At 45.4% G+C, this 22500-nt stretch overlaps 1 protein-coding gene across 8 annotated transcripts in view; it reads left to right on the forward strand.

The window, feature by feature from the left end:
- The window catches only part of MAP3K4 (mitogen-activated protein kinase kinase kinase 4), a 174216-nt gene that overhangs the window by 144012 nt on the left and 7704 nt on the right, over positions 1–22500 (forward strand). For 7 of the 8 annotated variants that reach the window (XM_075064088.1, XM_032793198.2, XM_032793201.2 and 4 more), the window contains 5 exons: positions 617–697; positions 1476–1667; positions 2541–2611; positions 4601–4717; positions 16396–16555. In XM_075064088.1, the coding sequence (XP_074920189.1) occupies positions 617–697; positions 1476–1667; positions 2541–2611; positions 4601–4717; positions 16396–16555 (621 nt within the window). Of the gene's footprint in view, positions 1–616; positions 698–1475; positions 1668–2540; positions 2612–4600; positions 4718–16395; positions 16556–17503; positions 17615–22500 lie in introns of all 8 variants that reach the window. The other variant, XR_012655570.1, reaches the window with a different exon arrangement.

The following is a 22500-nucleotide window of genomic DNA, read 5'->3' on the forward strand; positions in this document are numbered from 1 at the left end:
TGTGTGTGAGTATAAAGGCACAGAGCTCAGCAGCCAGTTGTGCTGTGGCATCATCAGGGATACTGTTGCTGACAGCTTGTATTCCATCTGTGTGTGGGATGTTTGTGTAGAGAGCCTCCACATCCATGGTGGCTAGGATGGTGTTTTCTGGGAGGTGACCAATGTTGTCTGTTGTGTTGTCTGTTTCTAAATTGGAAGAAACATTTAACAAACAATTGAACTTTTAAAGTATATTTTTGATTTGCTTGATTTGCCTGATCATTGTCTTTTACATATTGAAGGGGGGAGACTGACTAGGTTGGATTGACTATTTATAGTTAAACGATTTTGCGATGCAAAGTCATTTTTTATGTATACAGATGCTGAATTTCTGCCATGTGTTATATATAACTATTTCTAAAGACACCAAATTGTCTTAAAGTTTAAAGAATGTAACTAGCTGTGGTGTTGCCTCAAATACCATAGCAAAGATCAGTGTGAGTTGTTAAATCAGTTGTTTTAATCCTGAAATGTAAGATTGTGTTGTTAAATATGGTAATGCTGTTAATACCTTAAAAGTAGTATGAAAACAAACAATTTTTAGGCAACATAATTTCTCACGTTACTGTTTTTACAGAACCATTGTATCCTAAAGGAGACTTGAGTGGATCAGTCCGAAGGAGTTGGGAGCTTCGAACTCTAATCAATCAAACCAAAGGTAAGAGACAAAGGAACACTACTTAATGCAATATATTTCAAGCTTAGCTAAGTCTGTATATTTAAAAAAAAAATCCTTAATGTTGTACTTCAGAAAAATACTGATTTGTGATATCAGAGGACTCTAACAAAAGAACAGTATGTATTCTTTGTGGCATTATCTATTGTTCTTGATGTACAAAATTAATATTAATAGTTGCCAGCGTGCTCATTATCGTCAGTTGATAAGACATTTTTAAGAAGTTGGGGTTACATGAAATTTCTAGATCTAGAGGTTCATAAAGAACTGAGAGGTTCACACAGCACTTCAGAATTATTTAAATTTGAGAAAAGTTCTCAAATCTACATGAAGTAAAACCTTTAAAATTCTTCCTTCCTCTGTTTCAATATGGTAATGAACTCAACAGTATTAATACCCAAACTAACGATCAGTGCTTTAGTTAAAGGCTAAATGAAGATAAATCATTCTGTAAGTTTATTACTTCAGTGCAGCTAACTTCTTTGAATTATGTTAGTGGGAATTAAAAATAGTTTAATATTTTCATCTAAGCTGCAAAGTAAGAAGTTTCATATCAAACCAGAACATGTATTTTCTGCTTTCCTTAATTCCAGCTTGCTTATTGTTTGAACTTCTGTTAAGAAAACAGTTGCATTGTACATCATAATACTTGTTCAACATGGTCTCATAATAATACAGTAGAGGCAAAGGAGTAGACATGGAATTCAAATGTAGGGATGTAGGTTTCTGAATCAATGAATTTGTGCCCTGCTTTTTTTAGATACTGCTTCCAAGCAAGGACCTATTGATGCTATTCAGAAGTCTGTCCGGTTGTTTGAAGAAAAGAGATACAGAGAAATGAGGAGGAAGAACATCATTGGCCAAGTCTGTGATACCCCCAAATCCTATGATAATATCATGCATGTAGGTCTAAGGAAGGTGACCTTCAAGTGGCAGAGAGGAAACAAAATTGGTAAGTCTGTAATGGACTTGTCATATAGCTTAAAATACTGTATTCAGACCTTGTTTCACCTTAAGATTTGCATTTGAAATCTTGCTTCTTGGTGTAGCTATTAAGGTTTCTTTTACTATATAAGGAAAACTTACAGAATATTAAACACAGAATGGTATTGCAACTAGCATTTCCTATATAGCATTTACTGCGAAATCTTCACTGGTCAAGTAGTTAGAAACAAAAATTGATATGAATTAATTCAGTAGCATGTGCTGAACAGCTTCATTTTGTGCTTGATCCTGCAATCTGTGAACATATTCAACTCCCATTGATGTTTTAGGGCAGTGGTTCTGAACCTGTGGGCCACTTGCAGCCCAGTCAGCACACAGCTGCAGCCCATGTAACATCCTCAGGGGCATACAGGTAGTATATAGTGTGGATGCAGCCCACCTAACTCATAAAGAGCAGCATATGTGGCCCACAATGATAAAATGGGTTGAGAGCCACTGTTGTAGGGTATTCTGCACATGGAAATATCACAAGGTTAAGTGAAGCATATGTTGGCACTAATGTCAGTAGACTAGTTTCACTTACTGATGTAGTGACTATTGGCCACACTCAAGAGAGATGATTATTTCCCCACTGATTCTGACTGTATATGTCTCAAACTATTACTGCATAATCATGAGAAGGTTCTACTCCTGATAAAGCTTAGAGTTTAATGTGTTTAACTTTTAATCAATTTAAACATAGGATTATAATTGCTTTATTATGTTGAACAATCATTACAAGTTTAAATCCTTTTGAAATAAAAAATGAAATCAAGGAAGAAAATCTGCTAGGCTGAGAAATGTGTTTGAGGTGTTCACTGTTTTTATTCTAATTCTGTAGGTGAAGGCCAGTATGGGAAAGTCTATACATGTATCAGTGTTGACACCGGTGAACTGATGGCAATGAAAGAAGTGAGTACATTACCTACAAGTGCCACTGCTATTTAATTTTAATGATGCATATGCTGTTTCCATAACCACATGTTTAGTTGGCAGGTCTCCTTGTCAGAGCATTGTTGTCAGATGGTTAGAGCAGGGAAATGGGAATATGAGTTCCTGCTTCATATAGGCTGAGTCCTATAACTTTTCTGAAAGTCCAGGTTAGTCCTAATGTTCAGTATCTACGTTAGTAAATCTATATATGAATTGAGACCTTCTGACTGTTTTGTATTACATTCTGCTTAATAAGATATTTGCCAGTCTTTAGTTTTTTTGCATTCATCCTTATACTTACATTTGGCAGGTTGCTTTGGTATGAATGGGTCCCAGCAATTCCTCTGACAGCCACTTGACACTAATGTAATTACAGGTTTTGGGCCCAATTCTGTTCCCAGATTTGCATGTACAATGCTGTTGTCTAACATTTGTATAAAAAGGCGGAATTAGGCCCTGTTTCTATTGTTCCTGTCCCAGTATTCATCCACTGAACTTGTAACACTGACTCCCAGAAGTTCACCCTGGTGTTGTTTAAGAGGAGGTTATCTTTTTCCCATCCAGAGCCCTCCCTGTCCCTCTTAGCCTTTCTAGGTGCAATAGATGTTCATTCAAGAGAGTGCTTTGAGCAAAGACTAAGGTTAGTACAAGAGAGACCCACACTTGTTGATGGACCTCACATTGATGCGTTAAATATTTAATACCGGTATATTATTTTCCTTATGCTGTTTTCTAGCGCTTAGACTCTTATACCTCACCAATTGTCTTCAAAATAGTCATTCCTAATAGAGGATTATATACAAGCTGTGGTTGAAGATTTCAATACCAAGTCTCCTTGAGTATAAAAAAGGTTCAGAGGTTTTTGTTTGTTTTTTTAATACTGATTGAAAAGCGATCTTTTTTTCCCTCTAGGTGTTTTTTCAGACTTTAAAAAAGAAAGCCTTTCTGAGTCAAGGAGAAACTTTTGAAACTTCAGTCCAAAATATATTTTTAGCAAAGCTTCATAAACCACTGAAATAAGGGTTAGAATAGATATCTCAAATATCACGAACATCAATAAAAATGATGGGGAGTGCTTGTTTACAAACACACACATAGCTTCACAATTTTGAAACTTTAGAAAAGTATTTGGCAAAGAGAAGTATTTGAACTTTCTTTGTCACTTTTGTAACTTTTATATTTAAGTTTATCACTGTTTACCAAAGTGTGAAACCTCATGTTCTGAAATTGTTATACGGAAGCAACCAATCATAATGTCCTTGCAACACTATGTACGTTTACTTTTTCTTAGGGTTGTCACTAATGTGGTGTATTAATTTTTTTTTCTGATCTCTGATCACACAATAAAAATAGCACCACATCTCATTTTTACTAAACATTTTGTTTGACTTAGTCCTATGTTGGCTAGGAAAATAGGAAATCGCTTTTACGGAAGAATTTTTTTTTTGCTAATTTGTGTTTGCCTCCTCCCCTCTCTCACCCCCCGAAAAAAAATCCATCACAAGGCATCATAGGGATATTAATAAAAACTGCTCTTTTAGTCAACGCCTCCTGACTCTGTGCCTCCTTCCATTCCACACCTTACTCTTGGAAAAGCCTCAGCGCATGAAGGAGACTCCTCTTCCAAATCCCTCTTGGTGGCCTGCTTCTTCATGAGGCCTTTCTACACTGATCTCACCGGTGTTGTTTCAAGGCCTTCTTGTATTTAACCTGTTATGTTCTAGATCATATCTGTCTGAGTTAGATTGCAAGCTGTTTAAAGCAAGGGCCTTTTTTCGTTTACTTTTTTTTTTTAAAGTGACAACACCCTATTCTTGTAGATGTCTATAATCATATCCCCAAATTTGTTCCTAGAAATATCAAAAGAAGCCTGTAGATGGCTTCTTAGCTGTTATTCCTTTCTTGATGGTTTTTCTATTTCACAGTTACATTAATAGCATCAGTAATGAAAAATAATCACTTTTGCAGATAAGATTTCAACCGAACGATCACAAAACTATCAAAGAAACTGCAGATGAACTGAAAATTTTTGAAGGCATCAAGCATCCTAATCTGGTTCGTTACTTTGGTGTGGAGCTTCACAGGGTAAGCAAACATTCATTACTGGATTTTCTTAAAAATTAGGAGAGAACCTTTATGAGTTCAGAAGTGGAGTTGTGTGTTCTACACAAGTTATCCCACTTCTGAGAATTGTAATTTTGCCTAATTATCCAGGAAATCTCCATGAACTGCATCATTTCTGTCTTCCCTGAATCTAGAATTCTTCCTGAAACGTAAGTTGTAGAAAGCTGTTAGATATCAAAGCACTAAAACTCACCCTACTAGTAACAGCAAAGGACACATCAGTGTCTTAACACTCCTCCCCGGCCCCCAAAAGCAGGTTAGCTTGTATGAAATCTTCATTTGCAAATTAGCTATGTAAACACTTCAAAAAAGCCAACATTTTCAAACAGCTAATATTTGTTCCCTATAGTGACCGTACCACAGACATTTTCAGCATCTTTTCATGAGAAACTGTAACTGCAAAATAGTGAGGAGTTAGAGATATGAGACATCCTCAGTAGAGGTGCGGAAAGAGAAAGCTGGCCCACAGAGCAACTGAAACATTCCATCCTAGCAGAACCTGCAAAAGAGGGGATAAAATTACTGATGTTGTTTACTTCTTGCTAGTTGACAAAATTTTCTTTTTAAAATGTGACTGTAGTTCCTAAGCTATGGAAACTTACGTGTATTATCTTATTCTAGTATTATAAAATGCTCTACTTGCTGTTTGGGTGATGCCAAGAACCCCTCATCTATAACTTGCGGTACTTGGTGTCACAACTAACTTTATAGTTACAGAATTACATGCATGGGAGGTCTTACGCATATGTGAAAGAGAATGTAAAATTCATTTGCGGCAAGGGAGATTGAGGTTAGAAATTAGGGAAAACTTTCTGACTATAAGGATATTAAGTACTGGAATAGGTTACTGAGTGGAACTGTGGAATCCCCATCACTGGAGGTATTTAAGAACTGGTTAGACAAATGTGTCAAGGATGGTCTAGGTATACATGGCCCTGCTTCAATGCCAGGGGATGGACTCTTGAGATCCCTTTCAGCCCTTCATTGTTATGATTCTGTGATACAGATGTTCAGTCTGTAATCTTAGAAAAGCACAATGAAATTTGCATGAAGGCCTGGTTTATTAGTCCAAGTTATCCCAATTGAAACTGACCCCTCTCAAAAAACAAACCAACAAAATCAAAACCCCTGCCAGTGTAAAAATAATGCAGGCAGGCAGCATGGGGGCTATCTGGTTTATTGCACAGAATGCAGCATGTATGATTACTTTCCTTGTGGGCAGATGGCAAGCAACTTGTGGCCCTCAGAGACCACGTATGGGCTCTTGAGAGAGTGGTTGAACTGGAGGAACTAAAGGAGACAGTTACAGAAATGAGACTTTCTAGGACACAGTAGTGAAGTCCCATCCTCAGTCTGACAGCCTCTGTGCTGTTGAGGAGGATAGAAGTCTCATGGAAGGAAAACCTCAAGCAGGGTAATGATCCCATAGTTGGGATCATCCTTCCAGATAATGTCAAGGTATCCTCTGGCACTGAGGATACCTCTCTGAGAGAGGGAATCTCAGTTATTAGGAAGAAACAGGTAATAGCAATGGGAAGTTCTTCGAGTGCTTGCTCATATCCATTCCAATCAGGTGTGCGCGCGCCGCGTGCACGCTCGTTGGAAGATTTTTACCGTAGCAACACTCGGTGGGTTGGCTGGGTGCCCCCTGGAGTGGCGCCGCTATGGCGCCAGATATATACCCCTGCTGACCCAACCACCACTCAGTTCCTTCTTACCACCCGTGTCGTTCATTGGAATAGTGGAGTGTGGTTTTACTGACTTCCACCTCCCTAGCTACTCGTAGTTCTCTAGTTATTTTTTTGTGTATGTAGTTCAAAGTTATATAGTTTTAGTTAATTTTTATCGTTCATAGTTAGTGTATAGTTAAGAGGGGTTGGGGGATTAGCCCCTTCCCCACACTCGCTGCCGGGGCCCATGCCCGGTTCACCGGGTTTCAAACCGTGCTTGGCCTGTCATAAGCCGATGCCGACAGGAGATCCACACGACTCCTGCCTTAAGTGCCTCGGGGAATCTCACCTGACAGATAAGTGTTGCATTTGCAAGGCTTTTAAGCCGAGAACAAAAAAGTAGCAGGACTTTCAGCTAAAGCAGCTCCTCATGGAGGTGGCTCTTACCCCTCCGCCTTTGGCACCGAGCACTGGTCAATCGGTGGACAGAAGCGCCTCCTCGGCACCAGACCGCGCCGGTGCGGCCAAGGCTTCTCGGCACTAGCCATCACCGGCACCGAAGTCGACTTGGCACCACTCCCTCCCCCTGAGGGCAAGAAAGTCTAAGACTCCTGTTGCTTCCGTGCCACCTGCTCTGCAGCCAGAGAGCTCGTCTAAGTTAGATGGCCCGGCACTGACACCTGCCGCGGCACCGACAACATCGGAACCGTCGATTCCAGTCCCACAAGGGCCGTCGAGTCCGGTGCCTGTCAGCTCCCCGGCGCAAGCTGTGGTTGAGCTTACTATTCCATCCACGCTGGAGATGTTCTCAACAGTGAGGGTTCTGATTGCCATGACAGAGTGGACGCGGCCTCAACCCCCCGGCACCGCCGGTGCGGGTAATACAGTCTATCGGCAAGCCTGCCTTGATAAGACCATCTTCTGTCGGCACAGCAGAGCGGCACCGTTCACAATCACGGTCCCGCAGACGTTCTAGGTCCCGTCAGCACTCCCACTCCCGATGCCGCTCGCAGTCCCGGCACCGTTCTCCTCTGTACCAGTTGCACTCGCGGCACCGTTCAGTATTCTGTTCGCCGGCCCGCTACTCTCGGCACCGCTCCAGCTCCCGGCACCACTCCAGGCACTGTGACTCCCGTAGCCACTCCTGACGTCGAGCCTCAAGATCTCGGTCGACCTCCTGGCACCGCTGTGGTCGCAGGTCCCAGTCTCGTTCCCGGTACCGGTATCCCTCCTGGTACCGGTCCCCGGTGCCGAATAGAGCACGGTCCACTAGAGACAGAGACTCTTCTCAGGGCTTTTCAGCCCCTCCACGGCCATCCAGACACGCATCAGTGTCATCCCACGCGGACAGCTCTTATGCACAGGACCGCGATTCTGATGTGCCCACCAGAGTCTTCCAAGAGACCCAGGCCCAGGACCAAGGATGCCATCAGTGGTCTTTCTGGACACCTTGGGCGTACCACCAGGCCCAAGGTGTCCAGTAGTTCCGTCCCTCTCTATCCCATCAGAGCACCGAGTGCCAGAGACGATGGTTAGCCGTCCCCCTCCGACTGCTACAGAGGAAGCCCCAGTTCACTCACCGGACTCCCAGGTTCCACTGGTGCAGGAGGTCACCCAAGAGCAAGAGGCCACACAGGACCCGCTCATCGCCGACATCTCCTCTTCCTCTTCTCCAGATGAGGTGGTGGCAGGAACATCCTCCTCGGGCCCTCCTCCAATCGACCTGAGAGCTCATCAGGACCTCCTAAGGAGGGTAGCACTCAATATGAACCTCCATGTGGAGGAGGTCCCGGAGGTAGAGGACCCGGTAGTGGACATTCTATCAGCAGATGCCCCCACTAGAGTGGCCCTACCATTTATTCAGACTATCCAGGCCAATGCCGATACTATAGGGCAGTCTCCAGCCTCTATCCCTCCTGCAGCCAGGGGAGTCGAGCGTAAATATATGGTGCCCTCTAAAGGGTACAAGTACTTGTATGTCCATCCTTCTCCCTGCTCACTAGTTGTCCAGCCTGTTAATGAGAGGGAACGCCATGGCCAGCAGGCGCCAGCCCCAAAATCGAAGGAGGCTAGGCAAATGGACTTACTCGACCGCAAAGTGTACTCGGCAGGTGCCCTACAGCTCCAGGTGGCAAATCAACAAGCCTTGCTTAGCTGCTATAATTATAACACCTGGCTGGCAGTGAGTAAGTTTACGGAGCTTCTCCCTCAAGACTCCCGCCAAGAGTTCGCTGCCCTCTTGGAGGAAGGGGAAAAAGGTGGCCAGAACTTCCCTCCAGGCCTTGTTCGATGCAGCCGACTCAGCGGCCAGGACTCTGGCTGCGGGTGTTGCCATGAGGCACATCTCATGCCTTCAGGTTTCAAGCCTCTCACCGGAGCTGCAGTATACCGTTCAGGACTTGCCATTTGATGGTAAAGGCCTCTTCTCGGATAAGACCCCAGGCTGCAAAGCCTGAAGGACAACAGAATCATAATGCGCTCTCTCGGCATGCATACGCCGGTGACCCAATGCAGGCCTTTCCATCCCCAGCCTCACCGCCCATACTCTGCGCTTAGACAAAGACAGGACTTTGGCAGGTGGTGCAGCCGAGGTGGTCGCAGACAACCATCAGGACCCCAAGGGGACCAAAATCAAGGTCCCTCGAAACCACCACCGGGACCAAAGATGAACTTTTGAAGGTGCACCCAAGGGTGGCGTACCAGTTACAGGCCAGGATCCCTCTCCTCCCTCCTCCAGCCATCTCTCCTACTTCCTCCCGGCGTGGTCCCAATTAAATTCAGATCGCTGGGTCCTATGCACGGTGGAGTATGGGTACCACCTCCAATTTATTTCAACCCTGCCCTCCCACCCTCCAACCCTGTCCCTCTTCAGGGACCCCTCTCACGAACAATTCCTCTTACAAGAGGTGCGGACACTCGTCGCTATGGGAGCTATAGAGGAGGTACCAATGGACGAAAGGGGCAAGGGGTTTTACTCCCATTATTTCCTAATCCCCAAGTTGAAGGGAGGTCTCAGACCTATCCTAGACCTGCGAGGACTCAACCAGTTTATTATAAAGTTGAAGTTCTGCATGGTATCTCTGGGGACCATTATCCCGTTCTTGGATCCTGGAGACTGGTATGCCACCCTCGATATGAAGGATGCGTACTTTCACATTGCTATTTTTCCTCCACACAGGAGATACCTCTGCTTTGTAGCCAACTGTCAGCACTTCCAGTTTACGGTCCTGCCGTTTGGCCTTTCTGCAGCCCCAAGGGTATTTACAAAGTGTATGGCCGTAGTCACCGCCTACCACCGCTGACGTCGGATACACGTTTTTCCGTGTCTGGACGATTGGCTCATCTGAGGGGCCTCCGAGACACAAGTCACTCAGCATGTGGGCATCGTCAAGGACCTATTCACACATCTAGGCCTGATGATCAATTTCGAAAAATCCACTCTGGTTCCCACGCAGAAGTTAGACTTCATAGGAGCTATCCTGGACTCCAGTCTAGCCAGAGCCTGCTTACTACAGCCGCGGTTTCAGGCGATGGCAACAGTCATCCAAGGTCTGCAGAATTTCCCGACGACCTCGGTTCGCACTTGTCTCAGTCTCCTGGGTCACATGGCTGCCTGCACATTTGTAACCAAATGCCAGGCTCCGCCTCCATCCTCTCCAAGTTTGGCTCAACTCGGTATACCGCCCGGGCAGGGACCCAATAGACACGATAGTCACCATTCCCCCGAGCACCTTAGGCTCCCTAGAATGGTGGCTAACTCCCTCCCTGGTGTGTGCAGGGATGCCGTTCCATCCGCCCCAACCTCAATGTCCCTGATGACGGATGCGTCATCTCTTGGCTGGGGTGCTCACCTCGGTCACCTTTGTACTCAAGGCCTTTGGTCATATCATGAGCTGGCATTACACATAAATGTCCGAGAACTGAGAGCAGTCTGCCTGGTGTGCCAGGCATTCCAGCAACAGTTGCAAGGCTGTTGTGTCTCAGGGTTTACAGACAACATAACAGCCATATACTACATAAACAAACAGGGAGGGACACGATCCTCCCCCCTTTGTCAGGAGGCCATCCAACTCTGGGACTTTTGCATAGCCCACTCGATAGATCTGGTAGCGTCCTTTCTCCCAGGCGTTCGGAACACTCTGGCGGATCGACTCAGCAGGTCTTTCCTGTCTCACGAGTGGTCGATCCGCCCAGATGTTATTCATTCCATTTTCCAGAACTGGGGATTTCCCCACATAGACCTGTTCATTTCCGCGAGAACAGGAAATGCCAGATGTTCTGCTCCTTCCAAGTTCTCTCCCCGGCATCGATCTCGGACGCTTTCCTGATGCCGTGGAAGAGCCAGTTCCTTTATGCCTTCCCACCATTCCTGCTGGTTCACAAGGTCCTACTGAAACTCGACAGGGACAGAGTGCGCATCATCATGATCGCTCCAGCGTGGCCCAGGCAGCACTGGTACACCACGTTGCTCAACCTGTCGATAGCCAACCCAATTACCCTGCCACTCCACCCAGACCTCGTAACTCAGGACCACGGCAGACTTCGCTCCGGACCGCAGCCTTCACCTACTGCTGGCTGCGACTCTGGCTAAACAGTCAAGTTTATGTTGCTCTGTTCAGTACGGGACAGTTCTCTCTGCATAGAGGTAGTCAGGAACCTTCACCCCTGGTCAACGTATCGGCCATGTGAAGGTATTTTCCTGTCTGGCTTAGGTGAAACGCTTTAAGTCCTACTTCCCACTGAGTCTCATCCACCTTTCTATTTGGATACCTCTGGTCCTCTCAAAACAGCTAGGACCTAGCAGTATATCATGAGGGTACACTTGGCGCCTCTACTCACCCGGCGAAGGTGCGTTCCCGTGTCCTCACACCCTATAGGTGTTTCTTAGTTCCTAAAGGTGCTTGCAGCGCTTGATACCAAGTACGCCACTCCGGCCACCTGACTGTGACTCAAACCTGGTTTTAACCCAGTTATGTCTCCCCATTGAGCGCTGTAGCAACCTGCACACTACACTTATTTCGTGAAGACGCTTCTCGTAGCTTCAGTACCAGACGAGTCTCCGAGCTTAGGGCTCTTACGGTGGATCCGCCGTACACTGTGTTCCACAAGGACAAGGTGCAGTAGTGACCAAACCCAGCATTCCTCCCTAAGGTGGTTTCGGCCTTTCATGTTAACCAGGACATTTCTCCCGGTCTTCTTCCCGAAGCCACACTCAATGCAACGGGAGAAACAGTTGCACTCCCTGGACGTCCGTAGAGCACTCGCATTTTATATTGAGCGGACAAAACCCTTTCGTAAAACCCCCAACCTCTTTGTCGCGGTAGCAGACTGCATGAAAGGCCTACCTGTTTCCTCTCAGAGGATCTCATCTTGGGTGACGGCGTGCATCTGCACTTGTTATGATTTGGCTCATATTTCCCCAAGCCACATCACCGCGCATTCTACCAGGGCTCAGGCTTCATCTGCCGCCTTCCTGGCTCGTGTACCTATCCAGAAGATATGTCGCGCAGCTACCTGGTCCTCGGTCCACACCTTTGCTTCACATTATGCTCTGGTTCAACAGTCCAGAGATGATGCAGCCTTTGGCTCAGCAGTTTTGCATTCTGCAACATCTCACTCCGACCCCACCGCCTAGGTAAGGCTTGGGAATCACCTAATTGGAATGGATATGAGCAAGCACTCGAAGAAGAAAAGACGGTTACTCAGCCTTTGTAACTGTTGTTCTTCGAGATGTGTTGCTCATATCCATTCCAAACCCGCCCTCCTTCCCCACTTTTGGAGTAGCTGGCAAGAAGGAACTGAGGTGGGGTTGGGTCGGCAGGGATATATATCTGGCACCATGGTGGCGCCACTCCAGGGGGCGCCCAGCCGACCCACCGAGTGTTGCTAGGGTAAAAATCTTCCGACGAACGTGCACGCGGTGCATGCACACCTAATTGGAATGGATATGAGCAACACATCTCGAAGAACACAGTTACAAAGGTGAGTAACCGTCTTTTTGGTTTTTAGAAATGAAGATAGCTGGGTTTGTGATGACCAGGAGACTGCATGGCACATTGCCTGCCAGGTGCGAAGGCTGTGGACCTCTAAAGAAATCTAGATAGACCTATGTGCAGAGCTGGGGAGGAGCTGGTGGGCACCGTACATGAAGGTACCAGTGACATAGGGAAAGGTAGGAGAGAGATCCTGGAGGCCAAATTTTAAGTTGCTACATAAGTGATTAAAATCCAGGACCTCCATGGTAACATTCTCTGAAATGCTTCCAGTTCCATGCGCAGGGCCAGTTAGACAAGCAAACCACAGGGTCTCAATGCATGGATGAGACAATGGTGTTTGGAGGAGGAATTTAGGTTTATTAGCAACTGGGAAACCTTTTGGGAAAGGAGGAGCCTATGCAGCAAGGATGAGTTCCACCTAAACCAAAACAGAATCAGATTGCTGTCATGTAAAATTAAAAAGGTTGTAGAGGAGTTTTTAACTAAGAGCTGAGGAAAGCCGTCAGATGCAGAGGAGCACATGATTCAGACAGACCTATCCCTTAGGAGAGGATTTATTAAAGGGGATACTCCTATGTTCTGAAGAGGAGTGACTAGAAGTTGAAAAAGTACAGGTAGGAACTGAAGAGAAACAGTGAAATGAAAGAGTCCCATTCAGTTACATCACATGAAGACAGACAATATTGACAAATTTTATAAGTGCTTATATACAAATACAAGAAGTGTAAATACTAAGATGGGTGAAGTTGAGTGCCTGCTATTAAAGGAGGATATTGATATAACAGGCATCCCATAAACTTAGTGGAGCAATGATAATCTATGTTAGCCAGTAATACCAGAGTATAAAATACATAGGAATGACAGAATAGGTTGCATTGGTGGGGGAGTGGTACTCTGGGTGAAAGAAAGCATAAAGCCACATACAATAAAAATCTTAAATGAAACAAACAGTGCCACAGAATCTCTGTGGATAGAAATTCCATGTTTGAACAGTAAGAGTATAGTAGTAGCAATATCCTACCAACCACCTGACCAGGATGGTGACAATGATTGTGAAATAACTGGGGAGATTAGAGGACTACGAAATAGAAAACCCAATAATAAAGGGGAGATTTCAGTTATTCTCATATTGACTTCGGTGAATGTCATCTCAGGATGGGATGCAGAGAGAAAATTCCTAGACACCATTAATGACTTCTTGGGGCAGCTAGTCCTGGAACCCACAAGAGGAGAGGCAGTTCTTGATTTAGTCCTAAGTGGTGCACAGGATCTGGTTCAGGAGGTGAACAGAGCTGAACCACTTGATAATAGTGACAATAATGTAAGTAAAGTTAATATTGTTGGAGTGGGGGGATGCCAAAGAAATCCACCACAGTGCCACTTAATTTCAAAAGGGGGAACTCAACACAAAAATGAGGAAGCTAGTAAAATGGAAATTAAAAGGAACAATCATTAGAGTGAAATGCCTGCAAGCTACATGGGAACTTTTTAAAAACATCATAATAAAGGCTCAAACTCTCTCTCTCTCTCTCTCTCTCTCTCTCTATACCCCAAATTAAGAAAAACAGGACCATAGCTAAACAACAGAGTAGAAGGTATCCTTTAAAAATTGAAAGTTAAATCCTACTGACAAAAATAGAAAGGAGCATAAATTCTGGCAAGTCAAGTATAAAAGTATAATTAAGCGGGCCAAACAAGAATTTGAAGAGCAGCTAGCAAAAGACACAAAAACTAACAGCAAAAAATGTAAGCACATCAGAAGCAGGAAGCCTACCAAACAATCAGTGGGGCCACTGGATGATGTAGGTGCTAAAAGAGCACTCAAGGAGGTATGTCTATACTGCAGATAAAAACCTGTGCTAGCCCTTGCCAGCCTACTCAGGCTTGTGGGGCTCAGGCTGCAGGGCTGTTTAATTGCACTGTAGAATTCCAGGCTTGGGACACTCCCACCTCGCAGGATTCTAGAGCCATGGCTACAGCCAGAGCCCCAAAAGTCTACACTGCAATTAAACAATTGCTCAAGTCCCGCAAGCCCTAGTCTAATTGCATTGTAGACATACCCAAGGAAGACAAGGCCATTGCAGAGGAGCTAAATAAATTCTTTGCATCAGTCGTCACTGCAGAGGATGTGAGGCAGATGCCCACATCTGAGCCATTCTTTTTATGTGACAATTCTGAGGAACTGTCTCAGATTCAGATGTTAGTAGAGGAGAGTTTGGAATAAATTAAACAGTAATAAGTCACCCAGGACGATATGGTATTCACCCAAGAATTCTGGAGGAACTCAAATATGAAATGGCAGAACTACTAACTGTGGTATGTAAACTCTTGCTTAAGTCAGCCTCTGTACCAGGTGACTAGAGGATAGCTAATAGGACACAGATTGTTGAAAAAGTCATCAGAGGCAATCAGGCCGGTAAACGACTTTCAGTACCAGACAAACTATAGAACAGAATTATCAGACACATAGATGAACACAATATGTTGGGAAGAATCAACAGAGCTTTTGTAAAGGGAAATCATGCCTCACCAATCTACTAGAATTCTCTGAGGGGGTCAACAAGCATGTGGACCACGGGGATCCAGTGGATATAATGTACTTAGATTTTCGGAAAGCCTTTGACAAGGTCCCTCACCAAAGGCTCTTAAGCAAAATAAGCTGTCATGGGAAAAGAGGGAAGGTCCTTTCATGGATTGATAACTGGTTAAAAGATAGGAAACAAAAGGTAGGAATAAATGGTCAGTTTTCATAGTGGAGAGAAGTAAGCAATGGGGTCCCCCAAGGATCTGTCCTGGGACCAGTGTCATTCAACATATTCATAAATGAGCTGGAAAAAGAGTAAACAATGAGATGGCAAAGTTTGCAGATAATACAAATTTACTTGGGATAGTTAACTCCAAAGCAGGCTGCAAAGGGATCTCACAAAACTGTGTGACTGCAACAAAATGGCAGATGAAATTCATTGTTGATAAATGCAAAGTAATGCACACTGGAAAACTTAATCCCAACTATATATACAAAATTATGAGGTCTAAAGTAACTGTTACCACTGAAGAAAGAGATCTTGGAGTCATTGTGAACAGTTCTCTGAAAACATCCACTAAATGTGCATCAGCAGTCAAAAAAGCTAACAGAATGTTAGGAACCATTAGGAAATGGATAGATGATAAGACAGAAAATATATAATCACGGTATTAATCCATGGTATGTCCACATCTTGAATACTGAGTGGAGTTCCGGTCATCCCATCTCAAAAAAGATATATTATAATTGGAAAAACAACTAAAATGATTAGGGGCATGGAGCAGCTTTCATATGAGGAGAGAGAAAAAAGACTGGCACTGTTCAGCTTGGAATAGAGGGGAGATATAACAGCGGTCTATAAAATCTTGATTTGTGTGGAGAAACTGAACAGGGAAGTATATACCCCTTCACATGACACAAGAACCAGTGATTACTCAATGAAATTAATAGATAGCTGGTTTAAAACAAACAAAAGGAAATACTTCATCACACAATGTGCAATCAACCTGTGGAACTCATTGCTAGGGGATGTTGTAAAGGCTGAAAGTATGACTGGGTTAAAAAATAATTAGATAGGTTCATGGAGGATAGATCCATCAATGGCTATTAGCCACAATGGTCAGGGATGCAGCCCTGTGTTGTGGCTGTCCCTAACCGTTTGACTGCTAGAAGCTGGGTCTGGATGACAGAGAGAGATCACTTGATGAACTGCCCTGTTCTGTTCACTACCTCTGAGGCATTTTGCACTGGCCACTATCAGAAGACAGGATACTGGGCTAGGTGAACCATTCATCTGACCCAGTGTGGCAGCTCTTATGACCCTGTTTCACAAATAGCAAGGAGGTGGGAGGAGGCAATGGGTAAACATTAAAATTTGAAAAGAAATTAAGATATTAGAAATAATACCAGCACAGGCACCAAAGAAATCTAATTTGGTTCCCACAACAGGAAGAAATGTATATCTTCATGGAGTACTGTGATGAGGGCACTCTGGAAGAGGTGTCAAGGCTGGGCCTTCAGGAACATGTCATTAGGCTCTACACGAAGCAAATCACGATTGCTATCAATGTACTACATGAACATGGTATAGTTCATCGGGACATTAAAGGTAAATTGTTGTTGTTTTTTTTTAAAAGTTAAGGTAATATTGCTTTACAGTGTTGTAAGTAAGGTATTGCCTAAATCATCTGTGGGGATTTAAGGCAGGTTCTCTGCTCTAGAGCAGTAATTATGTTAATATGCCCTGCCCAGGCTCTGGACAGTTGATAAGTTTGCATTAGTGGCTGTTCACTTTTATTTAATGCATTGAGCTTGAAATGTTGGCACACAGGGTTGCAAAATTAGGGACAAATTCTGCCCTAGGTGCACTTATGCAACTTTCTTTGAGTTCACTGGAGCCCTGTGGCTCCATCCAGGGACAGAATTTGGTCCTTACAGTAATACTAGTGTTAGAAGTGTAATTTATCTGGTATATTTTTATTCTGGGCTTTTCAAGAAATGATGGAATTCTCTGGGAGCGGAAGAGTATCAAAAAGATAATTTGATCATAAAATTTTCTCTGTGGTTCTCAGGGTGCAAGAAGGGCTGTAGGATTTCAAAGGGATAATGGAGTTGTCAGTAGTAGTGAACGGCTGCTGTTTTATGTTAGAGAGATTATGAAAACAAATAGGTTGAAAATTAGACCTATCCAATGATTCTCAGATGCAGGTTGGTCTACACACGTTTTGCTCTCAGCCATCTCTTACAGTGAACAGGCTGGAGCTACAAAAACTGCAGAATTTTTTGGCGTGCTCATAGAAATGCCCTCTATCTCCAGTTTCACTCCTTTTCCCACATGATCAATAGCACGGCTTCTTGTCTCCTGCTCCTTTCAAAACATTCTCCTAGTCTAGCTGTTCTATTTTGGTTTAGTGTGACTTGTTTTCCTCAGCAATGGTAGAGAAACCAGAAAAGGAAAGGAAAAAACTTCACACAAAGTGTTCCCTGTAAATGCTCAGTTAACAACAAGGCAATGCAACCCAACCATGCTGGGTTTCTATGTCCCTCTTGCTCACAGGGTTCTGAATCATCGCAGCAGTCTAGGAGATTCCCAGTTGTTCTTGTTCCTTTGGCCTCGTGCTCCTCAGCTGGGAAAGAACTGTCCATGACCCAGAGGCCTCCCACACAGGTAGGCCACTCTTGAGTCAGCTTTGGCTTTTTTTAGGAGATAATTGCTCTCTCCTCTCCTCCACTACCCTCCCCTAGCATTCTTTCCTTTCCTGTTCTCCCTGCTGGCAAAGGCTTTTTCTCCAGGTGTGAACTCAGCTGTGTATTCCCCATAACCTCATACCTATGGTGGTCATTCCTTGTTTAGATAAGTATTTAGTAGACAGTTGCTCCCTCCTAGAAGACCAGGTTAGCTGTGACAAAACCCAGGGCCTGTTACAGAAACGGGGCCTCATGAACAGAGTCAGGATTCCTTTTGCACCAGTGCAGTGTTTCATTAACCTTGGGACGCATTTCTAGACTAACAAGGAGAGTGTCTTCCTCTTGACCAAGAAAAACACTGAAGTGAAAACTTTTATCCAGCAGTTCAGGGAGCTGTATCACTGCATCATCCAACAAGCTCTCCACTGACCGAGTTTCCTAATGTCCAGTATTACAGGAGTGTTCCTTGGGAACATTCTAGCTTCAAATGTTGAAGCTATATCTGATAACGGTCAGTGCTTGGACTCCCTAATCCTTAATGTTAAGGTAGTGCTCAGGTGACAGCAGGAAGGTCAGCTATACAAAGGGGGCATCTTTGCACCACTCCTACTCTGCAATTTCCTTGGATAAATCAGGTTAGGGATTTATGTAGGTTCCCAGATGGCACATTGTAAATCATCTCCCCCCAACTCATGTTATATACACGTTCTCAAACTCAGGGCAGTGAAGCAGGCTCTATTCTGTTGTCCTACTAGGGTCCCCATAAAACAAATCAAGTGGTCAAATGCTTCTATTTTTATGGAGAAGGGGGGGGAAATCATATAACAGGCTGAGCTACAGCACATTCCCATAGCATTAGATCCCTAGTGGCTAGCCAGCATCATCTTTTGGTGAATCTTTCTGTTAGCAATAAACACCCAGTTCGTCTTTGAGTGATTGTCCGTATGTATTCCACTCTTGGTGTTGGATTGGAATTTTGGCCACTAATGTCCTTTGAGCAATGCTTGCACCCTGACTGCGCTTATGCCCCCCTGCCCTTCCCCACCACTTGAAGACATAAAGGCAGAGTGGGGCCGACAGTCTCTCAGTTCCGTCTTTCTGCACATGGCTGCCAGGCGGAACTGCAAGCAATGCCTCTATCTCTTGCACTTGGCTAGTGTTATTTGTATACAGCTACATATCTTGGCATATACAGCAGTTAATTAGTATTAGTAGGTGTGGTTTTACATGTTTATATCTGGTACTAGGCTTCAGCTCTTGTGGCTGAAACCAAATCTTCCCGTCTAAAATAGCTCCCTCCCAAGAGGGACAATATCCCCTTCAGTGATGGGAATACAAGATGCCTCTTCTGTCTGGGGCAAAAGGTGTACTCCTGAAAAGTGTTCAGTCTGCAGATCACACAGATGGTGTGGGGGAAACTCCTCTGAAACTTTTCTTATTTGACAAGTCAATGATACCTGCCTCTGATCCTGGTAAACAGGTCCCTCCACGGACAGAGCAGTCTTCATCTAAGAGTGCTCCAGTGAGCTGTGGCTCCGTTGTTAGCTCCCATGTATCTCCTTCTAAAGAGACCTCTTCTGTTGTTTCTTCTCTCAGGTCCTTGTCATCAGCTACTGAGAGGTGTGGGAGAGAGCACCACTCTGCAAAAGAGTGCAGGCATAGATCAGTTTCCGAGGGTCTGAGTAACAAGAGGCACCTAAAGTTGTCTCACTTATTCTTATCAAAGCATAGCATATGGCTTGTGGCAGGATAAAGGACTCTGGTCACCAAGGAACAGTTTCAAGCTGCATCCATTTCTGGAATTGCAGTAGCATCAATGGGGCTCTTAGTACTGATGCTGGGACTTCTGGTGCTGGAACCAACATTTTTCGTATCAACCTCTTTGGCACCTCCCACTCTAGTGCTGTCTGTTTCCAGTGCTCATGGTACTGACTTTCTTGGCACAGAGAGTCACAATACCAAGTGACCTTATGGTATCAGTGTTTCCTGAGTCACCACTGTTAATATCTGGAGCGAGGGTACCCCTCTGAACTGACTGCTGGATTGATATTGGTACTGAGTGTTTCTGGGGCACAGATGAGGGAACTCCTTATAGCACACCAAGGGACACCTAGAAAAACTTCACTAGCACTCAGGAGCACTCCTTTGAAGCTGACAAGAAGGGTAGAGGAGCCTGTCCTGGATACTCCCGAAGATCTTAGTCTGCTTAAAACTCATACACATCTGATAGAGATGATAGGTCCCATTAACTATCACAGGCAAAGGGGATCTATAGAAAGACAGTCCTCTTGGTATTCCACCCCCCCCCCCCACACACACACACACCCTTTTCACCTTCCTCCTGTGGCTCCCAACCCTGGCCATATTGGACCCCATGGTGGTTACACCCAACAAGGAGACTCTGCTCAACAGCTTTTTTTCAGGGCAGGGCCTAGTCTCCAGTAAGATCCCTTATTGTGTAACATCATCATCAGCCCCCAGGGCCTCACATTGAGCCTCAGCAGCAACCACCACTATCTGATGAACATCAACAGATAGCAGAACTCATCCCAGCTGCTGTCTTTTCTTCATTGCCTGATGAAGCTGTGGCTCCTGTACTTCCTTGTATCCTGGCAATTATAAAGCTTTTGAGGACTTTCTGCGTAGGATGGCAGATGCTCTGGAAATCCCTGTGGAGATTGTACAGGTGAAGTCCTATAAGCTTTCTCGAATTCTTCGCTCTTTCATGCTGGAGAGGTTGGCTAAAGCAATCAGAGCAATCCTGTGGAGCCAGCACAACATCTATGGCAGACACCATAATTAATTCCACTTACATCCAAGAGAACTGACAAATGGTATCAGGGCCCTATCTGTAACACAAAGCAGAAAAGTCTGCGCAAGACTGATGTATGCAGCTAAGTGCAAAACATTTCTATTTAGGCAATGCTGCAGCACCTCTCTCCTTTGGAGAATCTGATCCTCTGTGTTCTGGACTATTTGTTATTTTTCAAGAACTCTGGATTATCTGTTGTTTATATCAGAGTGCACCTCGCAGCAGTTTCAGCCCATCATATTACAGTCCAGGGCCACCTGAGAGTCTCACACTCAACAGTAGGTAGGTTCCTCAAGGGCCTAATTCATGTTTTTCCTCCAGTACAGGAGCTCCCTTCTTCCTCAGATCTCAATGTAGTTTTAGCTAGGTATTGATAGGTCCACTTTAGCATCATGCTCTTGATACCATCTTTGAGTAAAAACAGGCTTTTTACTAGCAATCACATCAGCTCAAATGGTAGGGGAGAAGCAGGCAGTCATGACAGACACTGTCTTCCACAAGGACGCCCCATCCAAATTTTTTTTTTTTACCTAAGGTGATCTCAGACTTTCATCTAAACCAGATAAGCCACTTCCCTGTGTTCTTCCCTAAACCACACACCAATTGGGGGAAACTAGACTTCACACCTTGGAGGTACTCAGAGCCCTCTGCTTGTACCTCGATAGAACCAAAACATTCTGAGTATCCCCTAGACTGTTTGTTGCTTTAGCAGATAGGGTAATGTAAAGGGTGGGCCAAGCAATATCATCCCAAAGGCTTTCTAAATGGGTCTTCTGTGGTATTAAATTATGTTAACAGCTACCTAGGGGTAGACTCTATCCCAATCAGGTCTGGGGTTGCTAGGTGTCTGGTTTTCAACCGGAACACCTGGTCAGAAGGGGACTCTGGCCCTTAAAAGTCTGGTCGGGGACACAGTGAGGCTAAGGCAGGCTCCCTGCCTGCCTTAGCTCCACGCAACTTCTGGAAGCAGCAGCATGTCCCCACTCCAGCTCCTAGGCGTAGGAGTAACCAGGGGGCTCCGCACGCTGTCCCCACCCCAGGTGTCGGTTCTGTAGCTCCCATTGGCCGGGGACTACAACCAATGGGAGCTGCAGGGGCAACACCTGTGGACGGGGCAGCACACAGAGCCGCCTGGCCACGTCTCTGTATAGGAGCTGGAGTGGGGACATGCCACTGCTTCTGGGAGCTGTTTGAGGTAAGCACCAGCCCGGAGCACCTTCCTTCACCCCAAACCCCTCATCCCCAGCACCACCCCAGAGCCTGCACCCCCAGCCAGAGCTCTCTCCACCCCCCGCCAGTCCTGATCCCTCTCCCTTTGATCCCAGCCCAGAGCACCATCCTGAACTCCTAGCCCCACCCCAGAGCCTGCACCCCCAGCCAGAGCCCTCACACCCCGCACACCCTGCCCCAACCCTGATCCCTCACCCGCACTCCGAACCACTCAGCCCCAGCCTGGAGCACCCTCCTACTACCAAGCCCCTCATCCCCAGAGCCTGCATCCCCAGCCAGATCTTCACACTCCCCAACCCCCTGTCCCAGCCCGGAGCCCCCTCCTGCGCTCCAAACCCCTTATGTCTAGCCCCACCGTGGAGCCCGCACCCCTTCCTGCACCCCAACTCTCTGAACCAGCCCACTGAAAATGAGTGAGTGAGTGAGGGTGGGGAGAACAAGTGACTGAGGGTAGGGGGATGGAGTGAGCAGGGGTCGGGACCTCGGAGAAGGGGTGGGGTCTTGGAGGAAGGGCAAGGCAAGGGACAGAAAAAAGGTGTTCAGTTTTGTGCGACTATAAAGTTGGCAACCCTAGTCAGGTCAGAGCTCATTTGACTAGAACATAGGTGTTGATAGATGTTTGGTTGCGTGTGTGTGTGTGTGTTCACTCTCTATGCTGCCCCAGCTCTGTGTAGATAGCAGAGAGAGCAGACTTTATTGAACTGCACAATAAATCCACAGACTCAGTTTCCAGCGAAGGAACTTGCTCAGGTTTGTTGCCGACACATATGTGCTTGTGCCAATGGACTGGCTCAGTTAGTGGCGGGACTGTCCACTAGGGAAGG

The sequence above is a fragment of the Chelonoidis abingdonii genome, chromosome 3 (genome assembly GCF_003597395.2).
Source record: "Chelonoidis abingdonii isolate Lonesome George chromosome 3, CheloAbing_2.0, whole genome shotgun sequence".
NCBI lineage: Eukaryota > Metazoa > Chordata > Testudines > Testudinidae > Chelonoidis > Chelonoidis abingdonii.